Below are 24,612 nucleotides of genomic sequence, written 5' to 3' on the forward strand. Positions count from 1 at the left end.
CAAGGTCTCACACTGTAGCCCCAGATGTTCTCAAACTCGGATCTCCACCTGCCTCTGCCTCCCGAGCGGTGAGATTAAAGGTGTGCGCTGCCATGCCTGACATAAAGGATTATTAGCATGTCCTCAAAGGAAAGACTGTGGTCTGGCAAACACCCTAGAGAAGGAAATTGCAGACTGGTGCCTGCAAAGGACAGTGACGCAGAGGCTGAAGGACTCTAAGAGGAAAGCTGATTTGCTTAGCAAATTCTAGATAAAGTAGAGATGAAAAGGGCTCTTTGTGGACTTTATCACAACTTCAGACAAAAGATTTTGCAAATTGTAGCACTCATTTATAGAATGAATATTTTATTCTTTATGTATGTATATATGCATACGTATATTTAGAATAAGTACACACACACACACACACACACACACACACACACACACTAAAACATGCATATAAAGTAAAGTCTGCCAGTATCATTACCTGCTAAGCCATCTTGCTGGCCCAGAAGAAAATTGTCAAGTTTAACTAAAATAATAGTCATTTTTAAAGTTAGAGTTAACTTACCCCACCTCTATGCTTTAAAAAATAAAAATGCTCAGGCACAAACCACTGTACAACTGAACCCTGAAAGAATACATATCCTTATTTTATTTAAGTTTCTATAGAAAATAGAAAGTAGGGAGAACTGTCCAAGTTGATTTATAGGATTAACTGAACTTTATTAATAAAAGCAAATGAAGATAGCAAGGAAATGTTTTTGTTTAAGCCACTTCAGAATCTAAATGAATTATTAGCACTTTGAATCTATACATATATTTAAAATTAGTGCCAATAGTTCCAACATCCAGGCAAACATATACAGCAATGGAAAATGATTACTCTGTCCTAAAACAAGTAAAAGGAGACAAACAAGAGGCAGTAATCCTCCCCAACCCTTGCAGGTAGAAGTAAATGTCTATACACAGGAAACTTCTTGTGTTGTCGTTTGCTAAGTGTCATTGTTAAGCCTTTTGCTTTATACTTTTTGATTGTTCTTCAAATAAACACTAACCAACTTCATTCTTAGGGTCTGAAGGCATCTTTCTCCTAGCTAGTAATATTTCTATTTTTAATTGGATGGCTAAATATCTTTCATTTCTACTTAAGATTTTTCTATTATTTTACTAATGTATATTCATAGGTTTCATATGACATTTTAACATAACTTTACTATGTACTTTGATCATATTCGTTCTTCTCATTACCCCAGTTTTTCTTTTTATTTTTTTATTTTATTTATTTATTTTTTATTTATTTATTTTTTTTTTTTTTATTTTTTTTTTTTTTTTTTGGTTTTTCGAGACAGGGTTTCTCTGTGTAGCCTTGGCCATCCTGGACTCACTTTGTAGACCAGGCTGGCCTCGAACTCACGGTGATCCACCTGCCTCTGCCTCCCGAGTGCTGGGATTAAAGGCGTGCGCCACCACGCCCGGCTCTATTTATTTATTTTATTTTTTTTTTTTTTTTTGGTTTTTTGAGACAGGGTCTCTCTGTGTACCCTTGGCCATCCTGGACTCACTTTGTAGACCAGGCTGGCCTCCAACTCACAGCGATCCACCTGCCTCTGCCTCCCAAGTGCTGGGATTAATTCTTTTTAATTTAAAAAAAAATTTATTTAGCCAGCTGTGGTGGCACACACCTTTAATCCCAGCACTTAGGAGGCAAAGGCAGGCAGATCACTGTGAATTAGAGGCCAGCCTGGTCTACAAAGTGAGTCCAGGACAGCCAAGGATACACAGAGAAACCCTGTCTCGAAAAAAACCAAAAAAACAAGATTTATTCATTTCTATGTATATAGTGCTCTGCCTGCATGTACACCTGCACACCAGAAGAGGGCATCAGATCACATTATTGATGGTTGTAAGCCACCCACCATATGGTTGCTGGGAATTGAACTCAGGACCTCTGGAAGAGCAGTCAGTGTTCTTAACTTCTGAGCCATCTCTCCAGCCCCCAGATCTTCTTTAATCCTTCAAAGAAGCCACACCACACCACCACCACCACCCCAGGATTGAAAGGAAAGACAAATATCTAAGCATTAGCAAGTGAGACACATGTCTATGCAGTTTACAATGCAGAAGCACAGGTCCTGGAAAACAAAATTTAAAAACAGCATTTTCCTTTCAAAAAATTAACTCTTTTTAGCTTATATTTGGACTGAAAACCTAAGCATAAAAGATAAAACTAAAGGCCAATATAAGGAGATGTTGTTGAGTGTGCTCATAGCCCCAGTGTGGTAGAATTTTGTTTGTTTGTTTGTTTGTTTAAACAAGGTTTCTCTGTGTAACAATTCTGGCTGTCCTCAACTCGCTCTGAAGACCAGATTGGCCTCGAACTCAAATCAGTCCACCTGCCTTTACCTCCTAAGTGCTGGGATTAAAGGCGTGCACCACCACTGCGTGGCATGGGGTAGAATTTTACAAACAAGACTCAAAATCAAAACTGTGGTAAATTTACCAACACCCATCAGTAAACAAAGTTGTCGGAGAACTGACTGACTGAGTGACTGCCTTAAGAGTTGACAACTTTTCAGTAACTAGGATCATGACCTACCTGCCAATCAGAAAAAGGCAGAAGCATGCAGAAAAATGAGCCAAGTCTCCAAATAGTCACAGAAGCTTGGCCTTATGAATTCACAAACATGAAAATGAAACCTCTAGTCACATGTTATGTTATGCATGTGACAAACTGATAAACGGTAGAAAGTAAGGAACAACAAAGTGTAGGCGAAGTGAGACTCCTCCCGCTAGCTGCTCCTGGTGCAGTGTCAATGTCATTACCTTTTGTGCGTGTATACGCTGCCTCTCGGATGCTGGGCAAGGGCTGAGTCCTGCTCCTGCCCACCTGTCTCACAGGTAAATCAGAGGATCCTCCCTAACCAATCAGTTTTATGCATGTGCGTCCAGAGTGGTCTTACGAGTACAGAAGAGGTGCAGCAGAGACCAGTCGTGTGCCTTTGTGTCGGTCAGCACCCTCGTGCTGGTCCCTGGGGAGCAGATGGGGAAAGGGCTTAGGCAGCAGTGTAAATGAGCATATGGAGGAGGAGAATGGATCCATCCCAGAAACAGAAAGCTACGTGGGAAAGTCTGAGAAAACAGTGTTTTGTGAAAATACAACACACAAGCTAGGGGTTACACTGCTTTTCGTGATACTTTTATGTCTAAGCAGACAAATGGGAGGTGCAGTAAAGGATGTATTGTACATTTAACACAGTAAGCGCTCTGAGGGAATGCAGGTGGTGAATACAAAGAGGAAATAAATCCACTAAGAAAGCAACACTGGACTACAGTACAAGCTACCGAGGCTAATCCTCCATGAACTGAAAGCGTAAATATAAACTTTGACGTGGAAGGCCCTAAAGAGAGATGGCTGCATCCTGAAACTTAGTTAGGATAAGCTGTCATGGGTTTTGGGTTTTTTTCTTTTGGGGTGTGTGTGTGTGTGTGTGTCTGTGTGTGTCCTTATATATGAGCAGATAGTGTGCACATAGTGACAGGATTGAGTGGATGTCATTCCTTAGGTACTATCTACCTTGTTTGTGGCGGGGAGGGTTGTTGCTGGCTTTTTTTTTTTTTTTTTTTTTTTTTTAAGAAAAAACAAGGTTTCTCACTGTCCTGGAGCTTCACTGTCCTGAAGTAGGCTGGGCTGACTGGCCAGATATCCCCAGCAATCCCCCTATCTCCGCCTCCCCAGCACTGGAATTACAAGCGCACACTACCATGCCAGCCATACCTGTCTTTCCCCTATTTGGTTTTGGGGATTAAATTTATATCCTCAAACATTTTCCTGACAAGATGCCTCTCCAGGTCCTGTTTTTAACTTTATCCATTCTGATTTTTGTCCTTCCTCTTCCTCACCCCTAAAGGGTCGCTGGCTCCTTACCAGGTGTCTTCAAAGTCAGAGAACATGGACAAAATTATGGTGACCTGGAAGCCTCCCAGGAAAGAGGCTTCTGCCGTTCAGAGGTACACAGTAGCATGGAGGGCTCTCCAACCAGAGGGCACCATGGAGTTCCCCCTACACTGGCTGCGGGTACCCCCCAACAACATGTCTGCTCTGATTTCAGGTACCTCACTGCTCACATTCCTTCTAGAGGGCCACCAAGGCCCCATTTGTTTAGTGTGCTGGCTATTTTGTGTCAACTTGATACAAGTTAGAGCTATCTGAGAAAAGGGAATCACAGTTAAGAAAATGCCACCATAAGCTTGGCCTGTAGACAAGACCATAGGGTTTTGTCTTAATGATTGATGAGAGAGGACCCATCCCACAGCGGGTGGTGCCATCCCTGGGCATATGATTCTGGGTACTATAAGAAATCGGGCTGAGCAAGCTATGGTAAGCAGCATTTCTCTATGGTCTCTGCAGCAGTTACTGTTTCCAGGATCCTAGCTTAAGTCCTACCCTGACTTTCTTGAATGACAGACTATAAACTATAAAATGAAATAAGTTCTTTCCTTGCCATGTTGCTTTTGGCCATGGTGTTTTATCAGAGTAATTGAAACAATAAGACATTTGGGGAGACTTCAGGGAGAGTTTTGCCATCAGTTACAGAGGGTTACATGGTATATGTACTAAGGCCCTAAACAGTGAGAATTTACAGTCCATCAAGATTGCCCTGTAAATCAGGTGTGATGTTCCATGCCTTTAATCCCAGTACCTGGGAGGCAGAAGCAGATGGATCTCTGTGAATTCAAGGGCAGACTGGACTACATAGTGAGTTCCAGGACAGTCAGGGCTACATAGTGAGACCTTGTCTTGAAAAAACAAAAACAAAAAAGAAAAAGACTGCCCTCAGGACTAACTTGAGAACCAGCTGACTAAGAAGTCTCCTGTTTATCGAAGAAGTATGTCCTCTGGTCCCATGCCCCATAAGATGAAAGAATAATTGAACCAAATAAGTACAGCAGAGACTTAGTTAATTTGTCAATATAACAGACACCTGTATCTTTGTAAAGTCATTTAACTCAAAATAATTTTGTGCCTTGAGTAATTATTTTAAACCCATCATACAGATGACAAAACCAGGAGACCCTCAGTCCCAAACCTGTTTATCATTTGTATCATAATAAACCTAGAACTATTATATGATACTTGGCATCTCTATTTCTAAGTAAGGTTTCTATCAGGGGTTACAATCAAGTGAGAAAAAGCATCTGGAAACATATTAAAATGACTAGCGAGAACTTAATGTCAAAGTAAGTGTAAGTTCAGATTTGTGCTTCATGGTCTGGCCTGATAGACAGCCTGCCCAGGTCTGAGTCTCGGCTCCCTCACTGTCCATTGTGAGATCTTAGGCAGGCCACTATCCTGCTCCTCTTTCTCCATCTCAGTGATTATGAGCACTGACTGTATTACTATATAAAAAATATTCTGAATAGTGCTTAGCATATTTCAGGGACTGAATATTTTAGCAACAGGTGATTATTATTAGATGTGTCAGACTTGAGCCCTGAATAGAAATGGAGAAAAAAAAAGTCATCTTTGTTGCTGTTTGAGACAGAGTGTCACTATAGTCCTGGCAGGCATAGAACTCACAGAGATCCTCCTGCCTCTGCCTTCTGAGTGGTGGAGTTCAAGGCATGCAGTAGGCATGCAGTAGGAGGCATCAATTTTTAAGAGCAGCTTCATGGCTTTCTTCAGGGATAGCTAGAGGCTTTGCAGCAGGACCAGTTTCCCTCAGAGGCTACCCCACCCATCGAATTAAATGGGACATGGATAGGAAAAGTACTGACTGAACTGGGAGGCAGTATCAAGATCCATCCCTCCCAGGCAATTTGAACTGTGCCTTTCTTTTGTAAATCAGATAATTCTATAAATATACCACAAAGTAGATGACAACAGTGTTCTCCACACTTGGTAAAATTAAATCTTCTGAATCACTTTTAATTATGCATTTGAATAAATCCAACTTAATCAAATTGTAAAATAACATATTAAGATTGTTCTGAGCTGAAGCCAGGCATGATAGCTCACACCTTTAATCCCAGCACTCGGGAGGCAGAGGCAGGTGGATCGCTGTGAGTTTGAGGCCAACCTGGTCTACAAAGTGAGTCCAGGACAGCCAAGGCTACACAGAGAAACTCTATCTCGAAAAAAACAAAACAAAACAAACAAACAAAAAAGATTGTTCTGAGCCGGGTGCAGTGGTGGCACACACCTGTAATCCCAGCACTCAGGGAGGCAGAGGCAAACAGATCTCTGTGAGTTCAAGACCAGCCTGGTCTATAAAGCGAGTCCAGGTCAGTCAAGGCTACACAGAAGAAATCCTGTCTCAAAACAAAAGATTGTTCTGCCACTTGGAAATACTTGGTTTGGTTTACTCTCACTTACTATGAACTGAAAATTTTACTAATTGCTACTTAGCAAGAACTCAAATGTTTTTCGCAGTGCCACTGGGGCCTCATAAGCTTTTCCTGACTCTGGCTATATGGACAGGGCTAGATGTTCTGGAATGAGCCAGAATGAACCTGTTTCTGGACTGTGGGCCTACAGACTGTCAGTCTCTTCCTGTCTGCCCACTGTACCTCAGTGTCAGGAAGCTCTTCCTTTGCCACATGCTAGTTTCAGCGCATACAGCCTACAGCGCCTACTCTTGGTTACATTACTTGTGGAAGAGTTGCCTGCTTTCTCCCATACCTGAAGTGAGACTAAATCTCTACAGGGGGAAGGAAAAAAACTATGAAATAGTTTATAAACATACAGACAAGGCCTTTGCCCAAGGGTGCTGTGTATACAGGTCAAAATAGTGACAAGAAATGAGCTTGGAAATTGGGCATACTTCACAGGGAGTGAGAGTCTTCCACACATGGACTTTATCCACTGAAGGTTCTTTTAAAAAACAGTCTCCTTGAGGCCCGAGCCAGAAAAAAAGTTGGCTAGGAGGGCTCCTTCATAGGCAGCACAAAAGAGACTTTGGGCAGGAAGAGACGCTCACTTTCACCATGACTATTGGAAAGGGTGAAGTATAGCACTTTCAAGCTAGAAAGGAACACTAACATTCCTGGAAACCACCTATGTCTTTGAGGCTGAGATTTCACTGGAGGGACCCAGGGAATGGAGGGCAGGCACCAGGGCTGCAGTCCTCTGTACGCACTCCTTAGTCACAAACCGGTGTGTCACTGGGCCGCTGACGGTCCTGATAAGCATTGTGAAACTAGGAAACCCACTGGGGTGCTATGCCTACCAAAAATCCAGCTGTTCCCTGTGAAAAAGTCCAACATTCTGTATGCCTCTATTTGTATGGATATGCTTAAATCTTCATTGGAGCTTCTCAATTACTCTGTTCTCCCCCCCCCCCACACACACACATACTTTTTTTTTTCTTTTTTCTTTTTTGGTTTTTTGAGACAGGTTTTCTCTGTGTAGCCTTGGCTGTCCTGGCCTCACTTTGTAGACCAGGCTGGCCTCGAACTCACAGTGACCCGCCTGCCTCTGCCTCCCGTGTGCTGGGATTAAAGGCGTGCGCCACCACCACCGCCCGGCCTCTGTTCTCTTAAATGAAGAAACTAGACTAGACGTGGTAGTGTGCGCCAGAACCCTTGGCCTAAGGAGGCTGAGGCACGGAGACTGCTATGAATCTGAAGCCAGTTTGGGATACAGAGAATGAAATTGTCACAAAAAAAAAGTAAGTCAAATCCCTCAGGCTTCTTGGAAGTGGCACTTAGAAGCTGGCATCATGGAAAATAAGACGCTGGAGAACTAACATAGGTCATCCCTTTATTCTCAATGCAGATTGCTCCTTAATCTTCAAACTAGGAAAAGCTAACGATGACTTGGATACAGGTATCAGCATGACCGCCTCTCCCTCTCCCTCTTCCTTGCAGAGAACATAAAGCCCTACACCTGTTACAAAATCTGGGTGTATGCCCTGTCAGAGGACCAAGGAGGGTGCAGCTCCATGCGGGGTGACTCCAGGCACAAAGGTGAGCCTTGTGATCTTCCACTCACACTTCTGTTAGTGTTTTGGATTTGGAGGGTGACAGAAATCTCTTGTGCCCCTTTCCACAGCACCACTGAGTGGCCCTCATATCACCACCATCACAGAGGAAAAGGAAAGCCTTTTTATTTCCTGGAACCCCATCCCAGTCCAGGAGCAAATGGGCTGCATCCTCCATTACAGACTATACTGGAAAGAACGAGACTCTACTACACAGCCTGTGTACCACGGTACGTGTGAAAACCAAGTGCCATAGGGCCTCCTGCTTAGGTGTCGGGAAAGCACAAGATTGGGCATGTCTCCACTACACACAAATGCTAGCACAAACTCAACACTTGTGAAATGAGTTGAATAGAGAAAAATAAGACACCTAAATACACACATTCAAAATTATTGAACATGTGGGACATGCTAAGCAAGCTGTTAAGATACAGAAATGGAGTAGACTCGGCTCTCACAGCACCTGCTCACAGGGAAAGACAGCACTAGCATGGCCAAGGCAAAGTCAGGTAGGCTTGGACTCCACAGTGAGATAACTGTCCAAACCAAATGACAAACACGAACACTTTGTGTTTTTGTTGAACTGGTGAACAAACACATAAATACAGGTAAAAAGTAAAAAGAAACCCAGTTTTGTAAGCTAAAACACATGGTTCAGCATGAGTTTCTACACAGATAAGGAGGAATATGGCACTCAAGAAAGCTCAAAGCTATAATGGCATTGATGATTTTGGTTCTAATAATAGAGCTTGATATTTAATGAAACAAACAGCAGAGGCACTTCAATACTAATTATATACATCCTTGGGGTTCAGGAACACACTTGAATACTTTTTAATACTTCACATATGCAATTAGCATCATATTATTTTCTTCTTGGAATGGATAAAATACAGCACAGTTTAAGTAACTCTTTATGACCTAAAATTGTTCCATACCTGAAAAAACAAAACATTACAATAAATTCTGGTTGAAGCATTATCTCAATTGGTTTTATGAATCACTCATTCATATAACTAGTCACTTGTAAGATCTGCTCTTCTGATCTTTGACCTCATCAGAGCTGTTTTGTTTTTGTTCTTATTGCTTCTTGGACTTCTCTGTTTCATAAGCAGTTGGCTTTCTTTCAGGCATATTTGTCAGAAAGAAGGAGCATTTCATTCCTTCATTGTAGTTACTGGTCCAATAATATAAGAAGGCCACTTGAGTGGCAGCTCTAAAGCTTTGCCACAGGAGAGCTTTTTTTTGTCTAGGAGCCTTAAGGAATTTGTTTTCTCAGGGCTGGAGAGATGGCTCAGTGGATAAGAGCACCACTTGCTCTTCCAAAGGTCCTGAGTTCAATTCCCAGCAACCACATGGTGGTTCACAACTATCCATAATGTGATCTGATGCCCTCTTCTGGCATGCAAGTGTATATGCAGGCAGAACACTGTATACATAATAATAAATAATCTTTAAAAAAAAAGTTTGTCATCTCTCTTGACTGTTCTCTCAGTTATGACTCTCACAATTAACTTTTATAAGTAGTCTTGAGAGAAAATAAAAGTTCTAAGACTGTTGTGGCTATTCATACGGAAAAAGGAATTAACGCACACATACAAATGTGCTGGGATCTTTTCCATATGGACCTGCACTTTCAATGATCTTTCCACATCTGTCTCTGTGGAATTGGCTCATTCTTAATTAACAGCTCTGTAGACTTACTGTCATTTGCTAGCTAATCTGTCACCAGCTAACCAAATGTTACACTAGCAGGGTAAGCCAGTTCTGAGAAGCTTCCTAAAAGCTGGCAAATCAACTGGACTTTTCATGGGCTATCTGGGATCTTTCCTGTAATATTTGCCCCAGATTATGATTTTCCTTTCAGCAAAGTTTAAACCAATGCCTTTGTACAACCATAAAGATCAGTATGGTCGATTGGTCTTTGTAGCTTGTTGCTGTAGATGTTGAAAATAACCTAGCATATTTTGTCACAGTTCTGATGCATCTAGAGCCTACACCAGGGTGTTTTAAAATAAGCTAACAGGCAAGATTCACAGTCTGATTTTATACTACCGCAGATTAAATTCCCACATACTCTAATAAGTACTTATTGGTGAGTGAGCCCCATTCCCTATTCTCCAAGCCATCAGTGTGCCAAGAGCTAGGAAAGTCTAAAGAATCAGGACAGTAGAACAGTGAAACCAGAAAGCACTAAATTCAAGATCCATTCTAGAAAGTGGGAAGAGTCAAGGAGAAACAAGACACCTGGAAAGAAAAAGGGTCCCCATAGCAGAAGGAATGTCAACGCCAAGAGGAAAGGGCTCAACTCTGCTTGTTTCAGATATCGAGTCCTAGGGAGCAGGACAAATGCATATGGAAGTATCAGTCCTTTGTCACTAGTTCAACCTGGCCAGGGAAGGTGAGGTGAAGATTTAGAGTGCTCCAGCATCTCAGTGCACACAGCCTTTTGTCTGGATGTCTGCTGGCATGGCCATATGCACTACAGCTCCAACGGTCAGCACCCCTCCCTTCTGCAGGACACATGACACTGCTTGGCTGTTTTTGCCAACAAATTCTAAGCAATCAAGGGCACAAGCTATGGCAATTCAATCACCTCCCCTCTAGAACACAGCCAGATAGATGGTAGGTGCAGTCACTAAGCACGATATTCACTGAATAACGAATGGTGGAATTCATTCCCAGTTAACAGTGTTAACTGTTTGGTCGGGTCTCCTTGACTTTCATAGCCACAGTCTTTCAGTGGCTGGCAGTGATTACACCCTTCTAAATTCATTCCTTTATCACTGAACCACCTGAGTCTGGAGATTCTATCTGCTGAGGCTTGAAGGTGCACCTTTATCTCTCTTGGAGATCGCAGCCCAGAGGTGGCAGGACTGGTCTTTCCTGCTGGACCTCTCTCATTACACAACTCAGCCTATTTTGCCAACAAAATTGCTGACTCCACCACTCTCAGCTCCCCACATCAGCTGCTATTTTGTTCTTCAAACATGCATGTGCAAATGAACGCTACCAGCTCAGCAAGCCAGAGAAATCCCTTCCTTTCTGTTCCAGTGGCTCACCTCACTTCCCCAGCTCAGGACACCGCACACAGCTAGACAGTTGGCACACTGGTGCCTGTAAGATGAACAGAAGCACTTCGTAAAGTTCTTTTTTTTTTTTTTTTTTTTTTTTTTTTTTTTTTTAATCCCCTGCTTTAGGAACAGGGATCTTACATATATATACTTAATTATATCGCTTAAGCCTGGGTAAAGAATTTCTCCAGGCTATAGCAGACCTTGGCATTTTTCTCAGCAGGTTGGAAAACACAGGAGTTGTTCTGATAGTCTCTGTGAAATGAGCTGCTCAGGCCTCACCTCTTTTCAGTGGGGCCCAGAGAACATTCCAGGACTCCTTCTTACTGCCTAGCAATAGTGAGCAGGAACAGCAGTGTGACAAAGTTTGTTCTTCCTGTTCCATGGTGAATTCTCTCGGGGGATGCTGTATGTTCAGAGCAGCCAACAAGCATCTGTGACTATTCTTGGGTCCATTTATAAAGCTAGACACAGTGCTAAGTTCCAGGTTCCACGATTGTCTCCAGCATAGGCACAGGCTGTCTGAATGAGCCAACAGCTACTAATGTTCAAGTTCTGTCCTTGGAGCTACCAGGGATGAAACCCAGGAGATTGTACGTAGGAGGCAAGCACTTCAAGCACAGCTGGAGACCATACCCCCTCTGCCTTGATTTTACAGCCCTCTCTCCTTTGCCCCCACCCCATGCTGAGATTACAGACTTGTACCACCATATTCAACACCCTCCCCAGCTATTTATTGAGGGGAGGAAACCTGACACCCACTCAGATCAGCCCAGGAGAAGCCTGCCTGCTTTCTAAGGGCCACCAGGGCTCACTGTTTCCCAAAAGAGAAAAGCAGCATCAGAGCATGTCTCCTACACTCTGCCTTGCAGAGAAACTGTAGGAGTGTTCAAAGTACAAAGAACTGCAGTCTGGGAGCCAAGACGTTTCCTCTCGGTACCACTGCTCTAGTCTTTCATGACTTTATGTCAAATTGAAGCTAGGCAGTGTAAGTTCAAGGCCAGAGCTTAACAAAAGGAAAATAGTGAAAGGGCACTATAGAAAAGTCCAGTTGGGCTGGAGAGATGGCATAGCAGTTAACAGCATGGATTGCTCCTTCCCAGGATGCACGTTCATTCCCAGCATCCACATGGCAGCCCACAACTGTGTGTACCTCAAATGTCAGGGGATCTGGTGCCCTCTTCTGTCCTCTAAGGCACCGGGCACACACTTGGTACACAGGCATATATGAAAGCAAAAACTCATACACATAAAGTTAAATCAAATAATATTAAATTAAAACATAAATATAAAAAACTTCAAGAAAGCCGGACATGGTGGTACACACTTTTAATCCCAGCACTCGGGGAGGCAAAGGCAGGTAGATCTCTGTGACTTCAAGGCCAGCCTGGTCTCCAAAGTGAGTGCAGGACAGCCAAGGCTACACGGAGAATCCCTGTCTCAAACAAAAAGCAAAAAACAAAAAATTCAAGTAAATGTTTAATTGCTAAAACTTAGATTTTTAAAAAGTCTATAATCTTAAATTTTTACACTAATTTCCTCAGTAATTATCAAATAACTTGATATATGAGAAATGCAGTCACAGGAAACACAATTGCTTCAAAGACAAAAATAACAATTCTATCAGAACATCTTTATCACAGGAAAACCTGTTTGCTGCACTAACAAGACCTCATAAAATTACCATGCCTATTGAAGTACTAGGTGATAAATTCTGATACTTTTAGGAGAGCAATATGCTTCTCTCTCAAATTAAATAATGCATAATAAAAATAGGTGAGTACCCACATCCAATTATTTTTCTTTCCACCATGTTTTCCTTTATCTTTTTTTTCCTTTTCTTTTCTTTGTTTTTTTTTTATTAATTTATTCTTGTTACATCTCAATGTTTATCCCATCCCTTGTATCCTCCCATTCCTCCCAATCCTTTATCTTTCTTTCAGAAATTCCATACAGACCCTCCCAAAACTCATATCCAATAAGCAGCCTGCAGCCTGGGGTGGCATATGTTCTGTGGATGACAGCTCTGACAGCTGCCGGTGAAAGTCCCCAAGGAAATGAAAGGGAATTTTGTCCACAGGGTAAGAAACTTAAGACAGCTGGTCAACTGTGGGCTTTGATATAGACAGTCCCATGGGACTTTCCTATAGGCACTTTACACTTGCTTCTACCTGGGAATTACCCAGCCATCCACTGTCTATTTGGAGACAATTTCAACTCATTTTTCAAAATGCAGAAGCAATCCCTTCCCTCATCCAGGAAGCCCTGTGAGGCTTATATCCACTACCGTATCTCCTTCTGCACCTGTGAGCTGGAGGGCCACTTGTAGGGCTGAAGTGCCTCTTAAAATGTACAATTAGGCCCTATGGGGTCCTTCTATCTGAATAGTCAAAATGACTTAGCTTTGTTCCTAAACTTAACCGCCAAGGCACTGTGGGTTAAAGTCCAGGAGATTCACCAAAATCAGACTTTTGAAGTATTTGCTGAAGACAGCTCAGTAACAAGATTTGCTAACTTTCCAGGCAAAGCCAACTGGAAAGAATTCGTGGGATCAAGCATTTGCATCGCTATCATCATAGTGGGCATTTTCTCCATCCGTTGCTTCCGGCAAAAGTGAGTTGATCATACCCCCTTTAAAACATGGTGTGTGTGTGTGTGTGTGTGTGTGTGTGTGTGTGTGTGTGTGTAAGCACAGGGTGAAGCAGGAAGCTATGCACAGGTATGTGGAGGGGAAGATGTCAAGTGTCTTCCTCTATGCTCTCAAATTTATTCCCTTTCAGTATGGTTAATTGACTCTAAGGTTGACATTTTACCTAGGCTGGTGGGTCAAGATTCCCCTGTCTCCTCCCAGCAACACTGGGTTTACAGGCACACATGGCTGGCTACACTTGGCTTTTATGTGGGTTCTTAGAAGTGAACCAGATCTTCATGCTTGCACAACAAATACTAGTACCCACTGAGCCAGTCCTGTAAATGCATTTAAAAAATATAAGCTATTGCCGGTGTGGGCGAGGTAGATATGTCACTGGTAGAATAGATGTATTAAACTTTTTTGGCTGAACGTGTGTCAAAATTTTAAGTTTACCTTTAACTTTAAAATCTCAAACAGAAATATGTTCAAAATATATATATCATAGGTATACTTATATAGTTGAAGGAAAATATGCTTACTGAAATACTGTTCATAAGGGAAATATTTCAAAGAACCTAAATGCTATATTCAGTGAGACTGGACTGGTTCACTGACAGACCATATGTAAATAACTTACACTGGGTGTGGTGGCACACGCCTTTAATCCCAGCACTCAGGAGGCAGAGGCAGGCAGATTGCTGTGAGTTCGAGGCCAGCTTGGTCTACAAAGTGAGTTCAGGACAGCTGAGGCTACACAGAGAAACCCTGTCTCGAACCCCCCCCCGACAAAAGAAAATAACTTACATGTGTAATAAACGTATATGAAAAAATTTGATGTTAAGTAAAACTGTCAAATGTAAAAAAAAAAAAAAAAACAACTATCCATTAAAGATTGAAATTACTGTAATGTTAGGGGTTTTTTCAGTTTTTCAAGACAAACAATATTTTTACATGTAAATAATGCATACACAGAAATATGTCACATACCCAGTTGAAGCGCAGGCAATTTGGCTGCAACATCTGATACCCCAGTAATCCTCAGGGTGACTCAGATAAACTGGCTAACTAGGAAGAGGTTCCCTTCTTCCCTCATCGCTCTATGCTGTCCCTCCCAAAGGCACACAGCAAGAATCACTTTCCCCAATAGAGGACTGTCTTTCCATTAAGGGTATATGAGTTTTGTTCTCGTTAGAACCTCAGAAAGTTCTCAATAAGTAGTTGTAGTGTAGCAAGTTCTTCCTTGCGTAAAGGAAGGAAACCCAGGTAAAGGGCTGCTTTTGTGGCTCCATGGTTGACAGGAACTTTTTCTACTGCACTATTCTGATTTGGGTGATACACTGAACTACACCATCCTGTAGCTTCCTCATGATCGTTCACCCTGTGATCTCACGGCTGTAGGAACCACAGCTGTTATATTCTACAATCCAGGGGAAAGGAGCCTTCCCTTTTAAGGAGCCGTGGGGAAGTTACACATAGTATTTTTAGTTATATCTCAGCAGACAGAATGTGGTGAGGCAAGAGTGGCTGGCATCATGGCCTTTTTTCTGCACTCACTGTCATCTCAGTAAGTCAAGATCCTGAGCTGATGGAAAAGGAGGAAATAGAATAGTCAGTGGCAATGAACATCCTGCTCCAAAGACACACAACACAGCATTAGATCGTGGCTATGTTTGGGAACAAAACAGTGGGTGATTTTATTTCTATTATTTTATAAAAATTGGGCTGGCAAGATAGATCTCAGCGGGTAAAGGCACTTGTCACCAAACCTGGTGACTGAGATTGATGCCTAGAAGTGACCGTGCAGTTGTCTTCTGGCTTCACATGCATGATAGCACATGTGCACCACACCAAGACAAAACACATTTCACATCTTTTCTTGGTTTTTAAAAAATACTTTGCAAAGGGAAAAATAATCATTTTCCTTTTTTTTGTTGTTTTGTTTTTTCAAGGTTTCTCTGTGTACCCTTGGCTGTCCTGGACTCGATTTGTAGACTAGGCTGCTCTCTACCAGAGATCCACCTACCTCTGCCTCCCAGAGTGCTGGGATTAGAGGCACACACCACCATGCCCAGATAATCAGTTCATTTCAACATAGAGCTTTCTTCAGGTGCCAAATACGACTAGGTTGGTGTTCTGCCAGCCAGTGCACTTTGTCTGGCAGATCTACCCAAAGATCCTTAAAGTAGCGGTCTTTAAAGACTTTGTTAATGGCTGGAGACATGCCTCAGCAGTTCAAAGCACCTTGTAGTGGTTGCTCTTGTAGTGGGCTCAGGTTTATATCCTAGCACCCACATGACTGCTCATAACCATTACTACTTTCATTCCAGATCTGATGCCCTCTTCTGACCACTGTGAGCACCAGACAGAGCACTCATATACATAAGACAAAAATAACTAATTTAAAAAACTTTATCTCAGGAGTCAAAGAGAATCATATCCAAACTGTATCACAACCCACCACTGCCACATTATCTACCTAACACAGTGGTTCTCAGCCTGTGGGTCTTGGCCCTCTTTGGGGAGGGGGCATGTTGAATGACTCATTCACAAAGAAGAGATATCCTGCATATCATATATTTATGCTATGATTCATAACAGTAGCAAAATTAGTTATGAAGGAGCAATGGAAATAATTTTATGGTCTGGTGACACTACAACATAAGGAACTGCATTAAAGGGCTGTAGCATTAGGAAAACTGAGAACCAATGAGCTAAGAATTATATCATAGCTGGCCCATTTTTATCCAGGTTTGTCTTTGAACAGTATATTGGTTTTAATTTTTTGTTTTCGAGACAGGGTTTCTGTGTAACCTTGGCTATCCTGGACTCGATTTGTAGACCAGGCTGGCCTCAAACTCAGTCTGTCTCCTGAGTGCTGAAATTAAAGGCATACACCACCACACCTGGCTTGATTTTATTTATTTTTTGGGTTTTTCGAGACAGGGTTTCTCTGTTATCTTGGCTGTCCTGGACTCAACTTTGTAGACCAGGCTGGCCTCAAACTCACAACAATCTGACTGCCTCTGCCTCCCAGGTGCTGGGATTAAAGGCGTGCGACAGGCACACCTTGACTTTAATTTTTTAATAGCCAACAGTTTAAGACATGTGCACTTAATAAGCTTCCTGAATTTTTCCTGGTCACATTATAAAGCCTATCTTTATTTCTTCTGATCACAAAATATAATCACTGTTAACAACTGTGTGTGTGTGTTTTTTTTAAATGTGTAGGCCAGGCTGGCCTCAAATTCATGATCCTCCTACTCCCCCCTCCATCAGCAATCCTACCAGTCTGTGCCACCACAACTGGCGAGTGCTATTTCTTTAGAATGCTTTTTTCTTGGCATTTTAAACATGATTGTATTTATTACACCATTCAGTATCCTTCTTTAAACTTTCATTTTAATAATGTATTATAAACCCTGTAAATATTTTACTTAATTAATTTACCACTGTACTGGTCAAATGTTTAATGTTATTTGCTGAATTAATGCAAAGCTAGTGAGTGACTGATAAAAAGTAAAGAAAAAAATTTGAGTTTATTTAGCAAACTCTAGGTGGTCGTATCCTGACTTATTGTCACCAAGGAACTCCAGCCTTGGATATTGCTTGAGGGCATTTCACTCTTTCCGTTTAAAAAAAAAAAAAGCAAAAAACAAAACAAAAATTCCTCTGAAATAACTGAAGTGAGAGCCTGTACACCTGTACACACATATTTAACCAAATGTCATTGTTTTCTTATTTATAGGGTATTTGCTTTCCTTTCTACTCTCAGGCCTCAGTGGTATAGCAGAACCATACCAGATCCAGCAAATAGCACTTGGGTAAAGAAGTATCCCATTGTGGAGGTAAGGTACAAAATACACATTGGCAGCCAGTATAGTGCTTGTGATGACATCTAAAGAAATTCCTCCTAGGAATGAGCTTCTGTGGGTGAGCTATGTTCGTAGAGCCATCAGTTTTCTTCTGGACTTAAGAGCAACCATGCATGTTAAATTTAGCCCATGAGCACAAAACCCCTCCCTCCCATGCTCTGCCTCACTTCAACTTATCTCAAAAAGAAACCAAGTGGCTTTTTTGTTTGGTTGGGTTGTTTTGTTTTTGTCACTTTAAACAGTATCCTGATAACTGACTGATCCAAATCCAGGATAACTGAAGTTGACTTTCCCAATCCTGCTGTAGGACAAAACAGAAGTAAAAACCTTTGGGCTTTATGAGAAGAAAAGGCTGTATGGAAGAGGTGGCCAGCAGACAAGTGAGAGAGCACTGCTGGTAAAGAAACAAAGGGAGTTGGCCACTGCTCATGAGGGGCAAGACAGGGGGTTTCTGGAGGAGGGTGGAAAGTGTGGCAGCGGAGGAGCAGGACAAGAAGGAAGCTGCACACCAGTCCTCCCTGGCTTTTATCTTGGAGCCTCAAGAGTCTCTTGAATTACCTCCTTAAGCCAGAAGCCAGTGACCCAGCCTCTGCTTAAAGGAACAAATCCTACTCATCTGCTTTAGAAATTTAAGTCACTGAAGTCCATCTTTGGAATTGGGTCTGCAGGACCCTGCCTCTGTTGCTTACCATGTTGTGTATTTTGCCCAACTTGCCCAACTATCTCAGCATGTAAAAGTGCATTTCCCTGTACCGACTACCATCACACTATACACTACAATGAAGAGTAAGTAAGATAATACCATGTGAAGCAAATGCTTTTCACTTCCTTGTTGGAGTTTTTGGTTGAGATGGGGTTTCACTTTGTAGCTCAGGTTGGTCTCAAAGATTCTCCTGCCTCAGACTCCCATGTGCTTGAATTGTGACCATTATCTACAATGTCCCCTCTTTTCAGTTTTCACTTTCTTTCCAAGAACCATACCATTAAGTTACAACAGTAAGAATAGTGACAATGACATGTATATTCACAATATACTACATATTTGTACTTGTAAAGTACATAATTATAGTGCAGTATCATACAGCATTATTTCTATATAACCTACACATTACTATGTAGCAAGAACTTTTAATTTCATGCACTGACAATTTATTGACAGCTAAGTCATTTTTAAGGTGAGGAAACTGAGGCAAAGAGCCAAATAACTTGCCCAATATCACTTGTCAATGATAAGTGATGGATCCTAAACTCATCTCAAAGTAGGATATGAAGACATTACACCTTACAATAAACTTTTAAGCATAGGATGAAGAGTGTTTCTACTAGCCCATACCTCTGAGCTGACAGACTCATAGAGGTATCCATACACTAGCTCTCACTGGATGACCCAAACACAGTGAGGCACAAAGCCTTAGACGATGGATGCCTTGCTGCTGTTAGGATTCAAGTACCAGAATTTGAACCAAATGAGCTTGACAGGCTAAGCCTAAAACAGTGGCAGACAGCTCTGTGGTGGATGAAAATACTGGCCTTCACACTGTAACCATTAGCTCTGATTGGGAAATAGAGGCACACAGAGATGATGGGCCTGGCCGAAATGCCAAGTAAGATGCCCAAAGGTTTAGAGGCAGTAAAAACAACAGCAAATGGCATGTAAACACAGGCTCAAAGCCAGACAGAAGTACATTTATCACAACAGAAGTACAAGTAACCCAGCATGCAGAGGCTGGGCGGTGTGGCACACGCCTTTAATCCCAGCACTCGGGAAGCAGAGGCAGACACATCTCTGAGCTTGAGGCCAGCCTAATCTACAAAGTGAGTCTAGGACAGCCATAACTACACAGAGAAACCAAAAACCTCAAACAACAACAAAAAGCATAAAGACACGGGCCTACATATGCTGAAAGGTTCTTTTAGACACACTCATAAGGGTATGTGTGGGTAGATGCATAAAATCTCTGTACTAGGGAGCAGTGTGGGTTATCATGAGACCTGTCTCACAAAAACAAAAACCCACAATCAAAAGTTCTATGTAATGTTCATGGGTATAGGGAGATAACCTTTACAGAAGCCTGCCAAATACAAAACACCACCACAGTGCTTGCCTCTGGACAGAAGCTGAGAATAGGAAGCACTTTGATTTTTATCACATAATTCTTTTTGACCTCTGAACTATGCAGTTGCATTGCTTTGTAACTAACTAGTGAATTGAAAAAGAATTAAGTAGCGTTTTTGAGCTAGAGATGCCTCAATGGTTAGGAACGAGAGTTTTTCCTAGCTATTGCCAGCACCCACACAAATGCTGGCTCATGATCTCTAGGATCCAATGACCTCTTCTAACTTTTGCAGGTACTTCACACATGTGGTACAGACATGCAGGCAGGCAAAACACTCATACACAGACTTTCTGAGTAGCCCTGGCTCTCCTGGAACTCACTCTGTAACCAGGCTGGCCTCAGACTCAGATCAGCCTATCTCTGCCTCCCAAGTACACCTACACAACCCAGCTCAAATTAAGATTTAAGAATAGCCTTTAAAAACTTGGTTGAAGGTTTTGAGGTAGCCCTATAGCCCAGATGGTTTGACCTCTGAAATACATAAGTAGACCGTGGCTTAAAAAATAAAAAATGCAGACCTTGTCCCTGATTGGGGCAAAAAAAAAAAAAAAAAGAGTTCAACATATACCTTAAAGCTCTAAGGAAAAAGCCAAACTACAGAGGATTACTGTAATGCTATCTAGTTTGAACAAACTACAATCAGTACACACAATGTTCCTGAGACCTAGGTTTAAAGCAAAGTTCTCTGGGTTGGAAGCCAGCCCAAATAAAAAGGCAAAACAGTTACCTAGTGAAAACAGCCTTCCCATCATGTTAATCTTTCCCACATGTGGTAGCCTTGCTTTGGCATAGCTGCAATGCATGCATGCTCCAAAACAGATCTACATACCAGGGCCAGCTTGAAGATAATCAGAGAAGAGCTAACTTTTAAAAAAGAAATGGAAGGGCTGGAGATGGCTCAGAGGTTAAGAGGACTGCCTGTTTCCAAAGGTCCCGAGTTCAACTCCCAGCAACCACATGGTGGCTCACAACCATCTAGAATATGATCTGTTGCCCTCTCTGGTGTGTAGGTGTTACATCCAGGCAGAGCACTGTATACATACTAAACCTAAAAAAAAAAGAAACGGAAGCCCTTTGTGGAACTGACAGTGCCATTACTCCTTTCTTGACACTTGTGATGCCCAAAACAAAGGTTTTGGGATATCAAAGGCTTATTATACCAAGAACCTCCTCTCGTGCAATTTGTCATTTAGTAAATGAGAAGAACAAGGCAGAGAAGTTAACAAAACTTTCTCAGCCAGACAGTATCAAAGCCGGGACGCATCCTCATGGGTGGTCTGTCTGCACTGCTGAGTAGCGTGCAAAGAATAATGTCAAGTGCCAAGCAGTATGGTGTGTGTTGGTGACACTAAGAAAGTTGAAGCAAGACTAGACTAGAACTAAAATCTTTTTATATAACCCTAAATATTAATTGCAGGGAGCTCTACCTTGGGAAACCCAGGCACAGTAACAGTATGAGGATGTCAGAACCCAAGCAGGCCTAGTAGCAGAAAAGTCCCAAATACCAAGGACTTGGACTTGGGAACTGGCAGTGAACTTAGAAGACATGATAGAGCTGGTGACCAATGCTGAGAAAGTTAACAGAAAAATTAAGTAATGAATTATCAAAACTAGCTAAAGGAGAAAAAAATCTGTTAAGAGAAAAGCTATTGTCTTTTTAAATTTTATTTTTAAAGATGCATCTATGTATATGAGTACTCTATTTGTATATGACAGAAGAGGTCACTAAACATGACTGTAAGCCACCATGTAGTCCACTGGGAACTGAACTCAAGTACTCTGTAAGAGCAGCCAGTACTCTTAACCATCGAGCCAGCTCTCTAACCCTCAAATAGTAATTTTAAAATTCCAACCTAACAAGATCATCTTACCTCAACTATTTAACTCAATCAGAGCCCAAACTCCTTAGCGTGCCCCAACAGAGCCTATTGGTCACATCTTTACTCCCAGCACTCAAGAGGCAGAGATCCAAGCTAGCCGGGGCTACAGTGCACTCTTTAATAAAATCCCCCTTCAGGAGTCATCTCATCATTTCTAAATCCCATTTCATTATCCTAGTACCAACAACAGGGTTGGGGATGTGACTCTGTGGTAAAGCACTTGCCTTAACATGCATGCATAAGCTCCAGTTTAATCCTCAGCAATGAAGGGTAGGAGGCTTAAGAATACATCGTTTTCCTCTAGCACCTTCAATCTGGAAAAGACTCCATCTCTGCTCTTGCCTTTCCACCTCCATGCCCTTGCCACTGGGGGAACAGCGTTTGGAGCATAAATGGTGCATCTTGATTCAGAGACTGACTAAAGGTCAAACTGAGCAGTGGATCTGTCCCTTGCTGGAGAATGGCAGCTGTTGAGGTAGGGGAGGAAATCTGGCTCTGACCTCTCAATTTAAAGGCCCACAGTTTCAGTTGTGACTGAGGCAGGGCATGAGCTCTTAGGAACCTGGAGAAACAGTTTGTCAGAAATGACCTGCACATCTGTTCTTCCTTCTCCCAGGAGAAGACCCAGCTACCTATGGACAGCCTGCTGATGACCTGGACCACTCCTGAAGAGCCTGAGCCCCTGATGATCAATGAGGTCCTTTACCAAATGATCCCAATCACCAGACAACCCTATTGCTCCAAAAGAGGACAAGGGTTCCAAGGTTACTCTACCTCCAAGGAAGACACAATATACATTGCCTCAAGTCCACACCCTACAGGAACTCCCACAACTGAGACAAGACAACTAGTGAATCTATACAAGGTGCTGGGAAGCAGGGACACTAACTCCAAATTGGACAACCTTACCAGCCCCTTGACAGTCACCCCAGTGGAATACCTTCCCAGTCACGAAGGCTATTTACCCTCCAACATAGAAGACCTCTCTCCCCAGGAAGCTCCTTCAACTGAATCTTTAGGCCTGGAACATCAACACATTCCTCTTTCCATTTTTGCATCAAGTGCTCTCCGCCCACTCACCTTCTGCGGGGAGAGGCTGACTCTAGATCAGCTAAAGATGGGGTATGTCTCCCCCATGAGTAATGAGGCTTGATATCTAAAAGGTCAGTGCACTCCATAAGTAAAATAACAAGGGCAGCACAACACATCAATTTGCCCGGTCACTGCTCCAGTGGTGGTCATCTCAGGCCTGTCTGTAGCTTCAGGACAGTGAGACAAACCAGCTGTCTCTGAATTAAGTTAGAATTACCATAAGGACTTAAGTCTTATCAATAAGGACATAAGACATAGACACTGATGAACATAAATACAGAAGGGCTGCCAACAGTCATGTTTAGCATTTGTGGCTCACACCATTTTCCCAAGATGTTTCACCTTTAACTTCCATATGTCAGTTATCAGCTCAATGGAGAATTGCCTCTTGGCTCTAACTCCCTGTTGACTTCAACACCTGTTATCTCTGGGTCTATAATTTCAACCTACAAGAAGCCAGGCCTTGCAGATTTGCTTCTTTGTAACTATAGCCTGTGTCAGCACCCTCTTTATCACATCACTGGCAAAGTTCGTGCCACTTTCACTCCTTACCAAAAGATGAAAGATCCAACACCGGTTTTCCTTAAAAAGTCAAGTCTAATTCTATCCCCACCAGTCCTCTCCAGTAACACTACTTTTCTGTGTTTGGCACTTTCAATTAACAAAGTATCTACTACAAATGTGTACTTCCTTTTCTAACCTACCAAATAAATGTGTCCATATAGCCCGGTCCTGTAAACTATTGTTTGCCAACCCCCCCCCCCCCCCATGTGGCTCTAGAAACTGAAGCTATCCTTCCTTGCTTTCTGCTATTACAGACTCAATTTCCAGTCCTTTTCAAAGTCTTACGCTCTTCCAATTTTCTATTCTACCCTAACTGCTGTCCAGTGGTCCCACATTCTTTGACATTCTGTTTGACAATTCAGTTTTGGCCTCTCTGCATCCATCAAGTGCTCTCAGTTGGTTGTCAATTTCAGAAGCAGACCAACCTATTACTTAGCAATGTAAATTGCTGCTGTAGTCTTGCTCACTTTTCTCTTCCCTCAAAGCCCCAAGTATATTGAAGGCCTCTTGCCAAGGTTTCCCAACTCATTAAAGAATCCACATGAGGCTGAATGCCTCTTCTACACCTTCCCTCATAAAGAGTCTCATGTCATTTAATATTAGACTACAACCAACTTGGTAAGATGCTCCCAGTGTAGTGACTGGTTGTGTCGCTTGTCATGTCTGTTGGCAAATTCAGCTCAAATAGAAAACAAGTTCCTTAATCGGGCACACATACAGGTAAGTCTGTACTTCAATGGTACAAAGAACCAAGCACTATTTAAATATGGTGGCTCTCTGGTAACTAGTGACTACCTGTACAATAAAAACACTGTACTTGGTGGTTCTTTTTCAGGAAATGAAATGGGTAACTAACACTATTAGAGTGATTCTAATTAACTTCTCAAAAACCCTGAACATCAATATTTTTACTAGTTTAAAAACACTATATAAGAAAGGCTTTTAATCCCAGCACTCAGGATGCAGTGGCCAGTTTAGTATTGGTTTACATAGCAAGCTTCTTCCCCCCCCCCCCAAACAGGGTTTCTCTGTGTAGTCCAGGCTGGCCTTGAACTCAGTGATCCACCTGCCTCTGCCTCCCAAGTGCTGGGATTAAAGGCGTGCCCCACCACTGCCTGGCAAAGTTCTGTATTTTTCACAAACTGTTAAAAAAAAAAAAGGTATCTCCAAAACTAAATATAAGCATGAAATAAAGTATTATTCACTTGCTAAATTTCAGGTTTAAGCATCCCTTTCACCATTATGAGGGATTCTCCAAGATTTCATTTAAAAACAGAAGTCGTAAAGACCACTATTTGTTCTCTTTTCCTAAAACTGGTAAATACTGGTTTCCCTCACCTTGTACAGCTATTCTTTTCAATTCCTGTAAACAATCAGAAAATTGTCAGAGTGATCTCTTCTGCCTTTCTCAGAGAAG

At 42.1% G+C, this 24,612-nt stretch overlaps 1 protein-coding gene and 1 non-coding gene across 2 annotated transcripts in view; both read left to right on the forward strand.

Annotated features, from left to right (window-relative positions):
* Positions 1-22,819, forward strand: part of Il12rb2 (interleukin 12 receptor subunit beta 2) — a 61,090-nt gene extending 38,271 nt beyond the window's left edge. Inside the window, exons 9-15 of the mRNA XM_051151492.1 lie at positions 3,894-4,094; positions 7,852-7,950; positions 8,036-8,194; positions 12,982-13,119; positions 13,561-13,651; positions 17,416-17,515; positions 22,156-22,819. Coding sequence (XP_051007449.1) covers positions 3,894-4,094; positions 7,852-7,950; positions 8,036-8,194; positions 12,982-13,119; positions 13,561-13,651; positions 17,416-17,515; positions 22,156-22,692 — 1,325 coding nt within the window. The 3' untranslated portion in view covers positions 22,693-22,819. The remainder of the gene's footprint in view (positions 1-3,893; positions 4,095-7,851; positions 7,951-8,035; positions 8,195-12,981; positions 13,120-13,560; positions 13,652-17,415; positions 17,516-22,155) is intronic.
* LOC127194935 (small nucleolar RNA SNORA40) lies at positions 8,529-8,654 on the forward strand. The gene has a single exon (XR_007831317.1). It is a non-coding gene; the product is annotated as a small nucleolar RNA SNORA40 (small nucleolar RNA).
* Positions 22,820-24,612: the final 1,793 nt, after the last annotated feature.

The sequence above is a fragment of the Acomys russatus genome, chromosome 10 (assembly GCF_903995435.1).
Source record: "Acomys russatus chromosome 10, mAcoRus1.1, whole genome shotgun sequence".
Classification (NCBI taxonomy): Eukaryota; Metazoa; Chordata; class Mammalia; order Rodentia; family Muridae; genus Acomys; species Acomys russatus.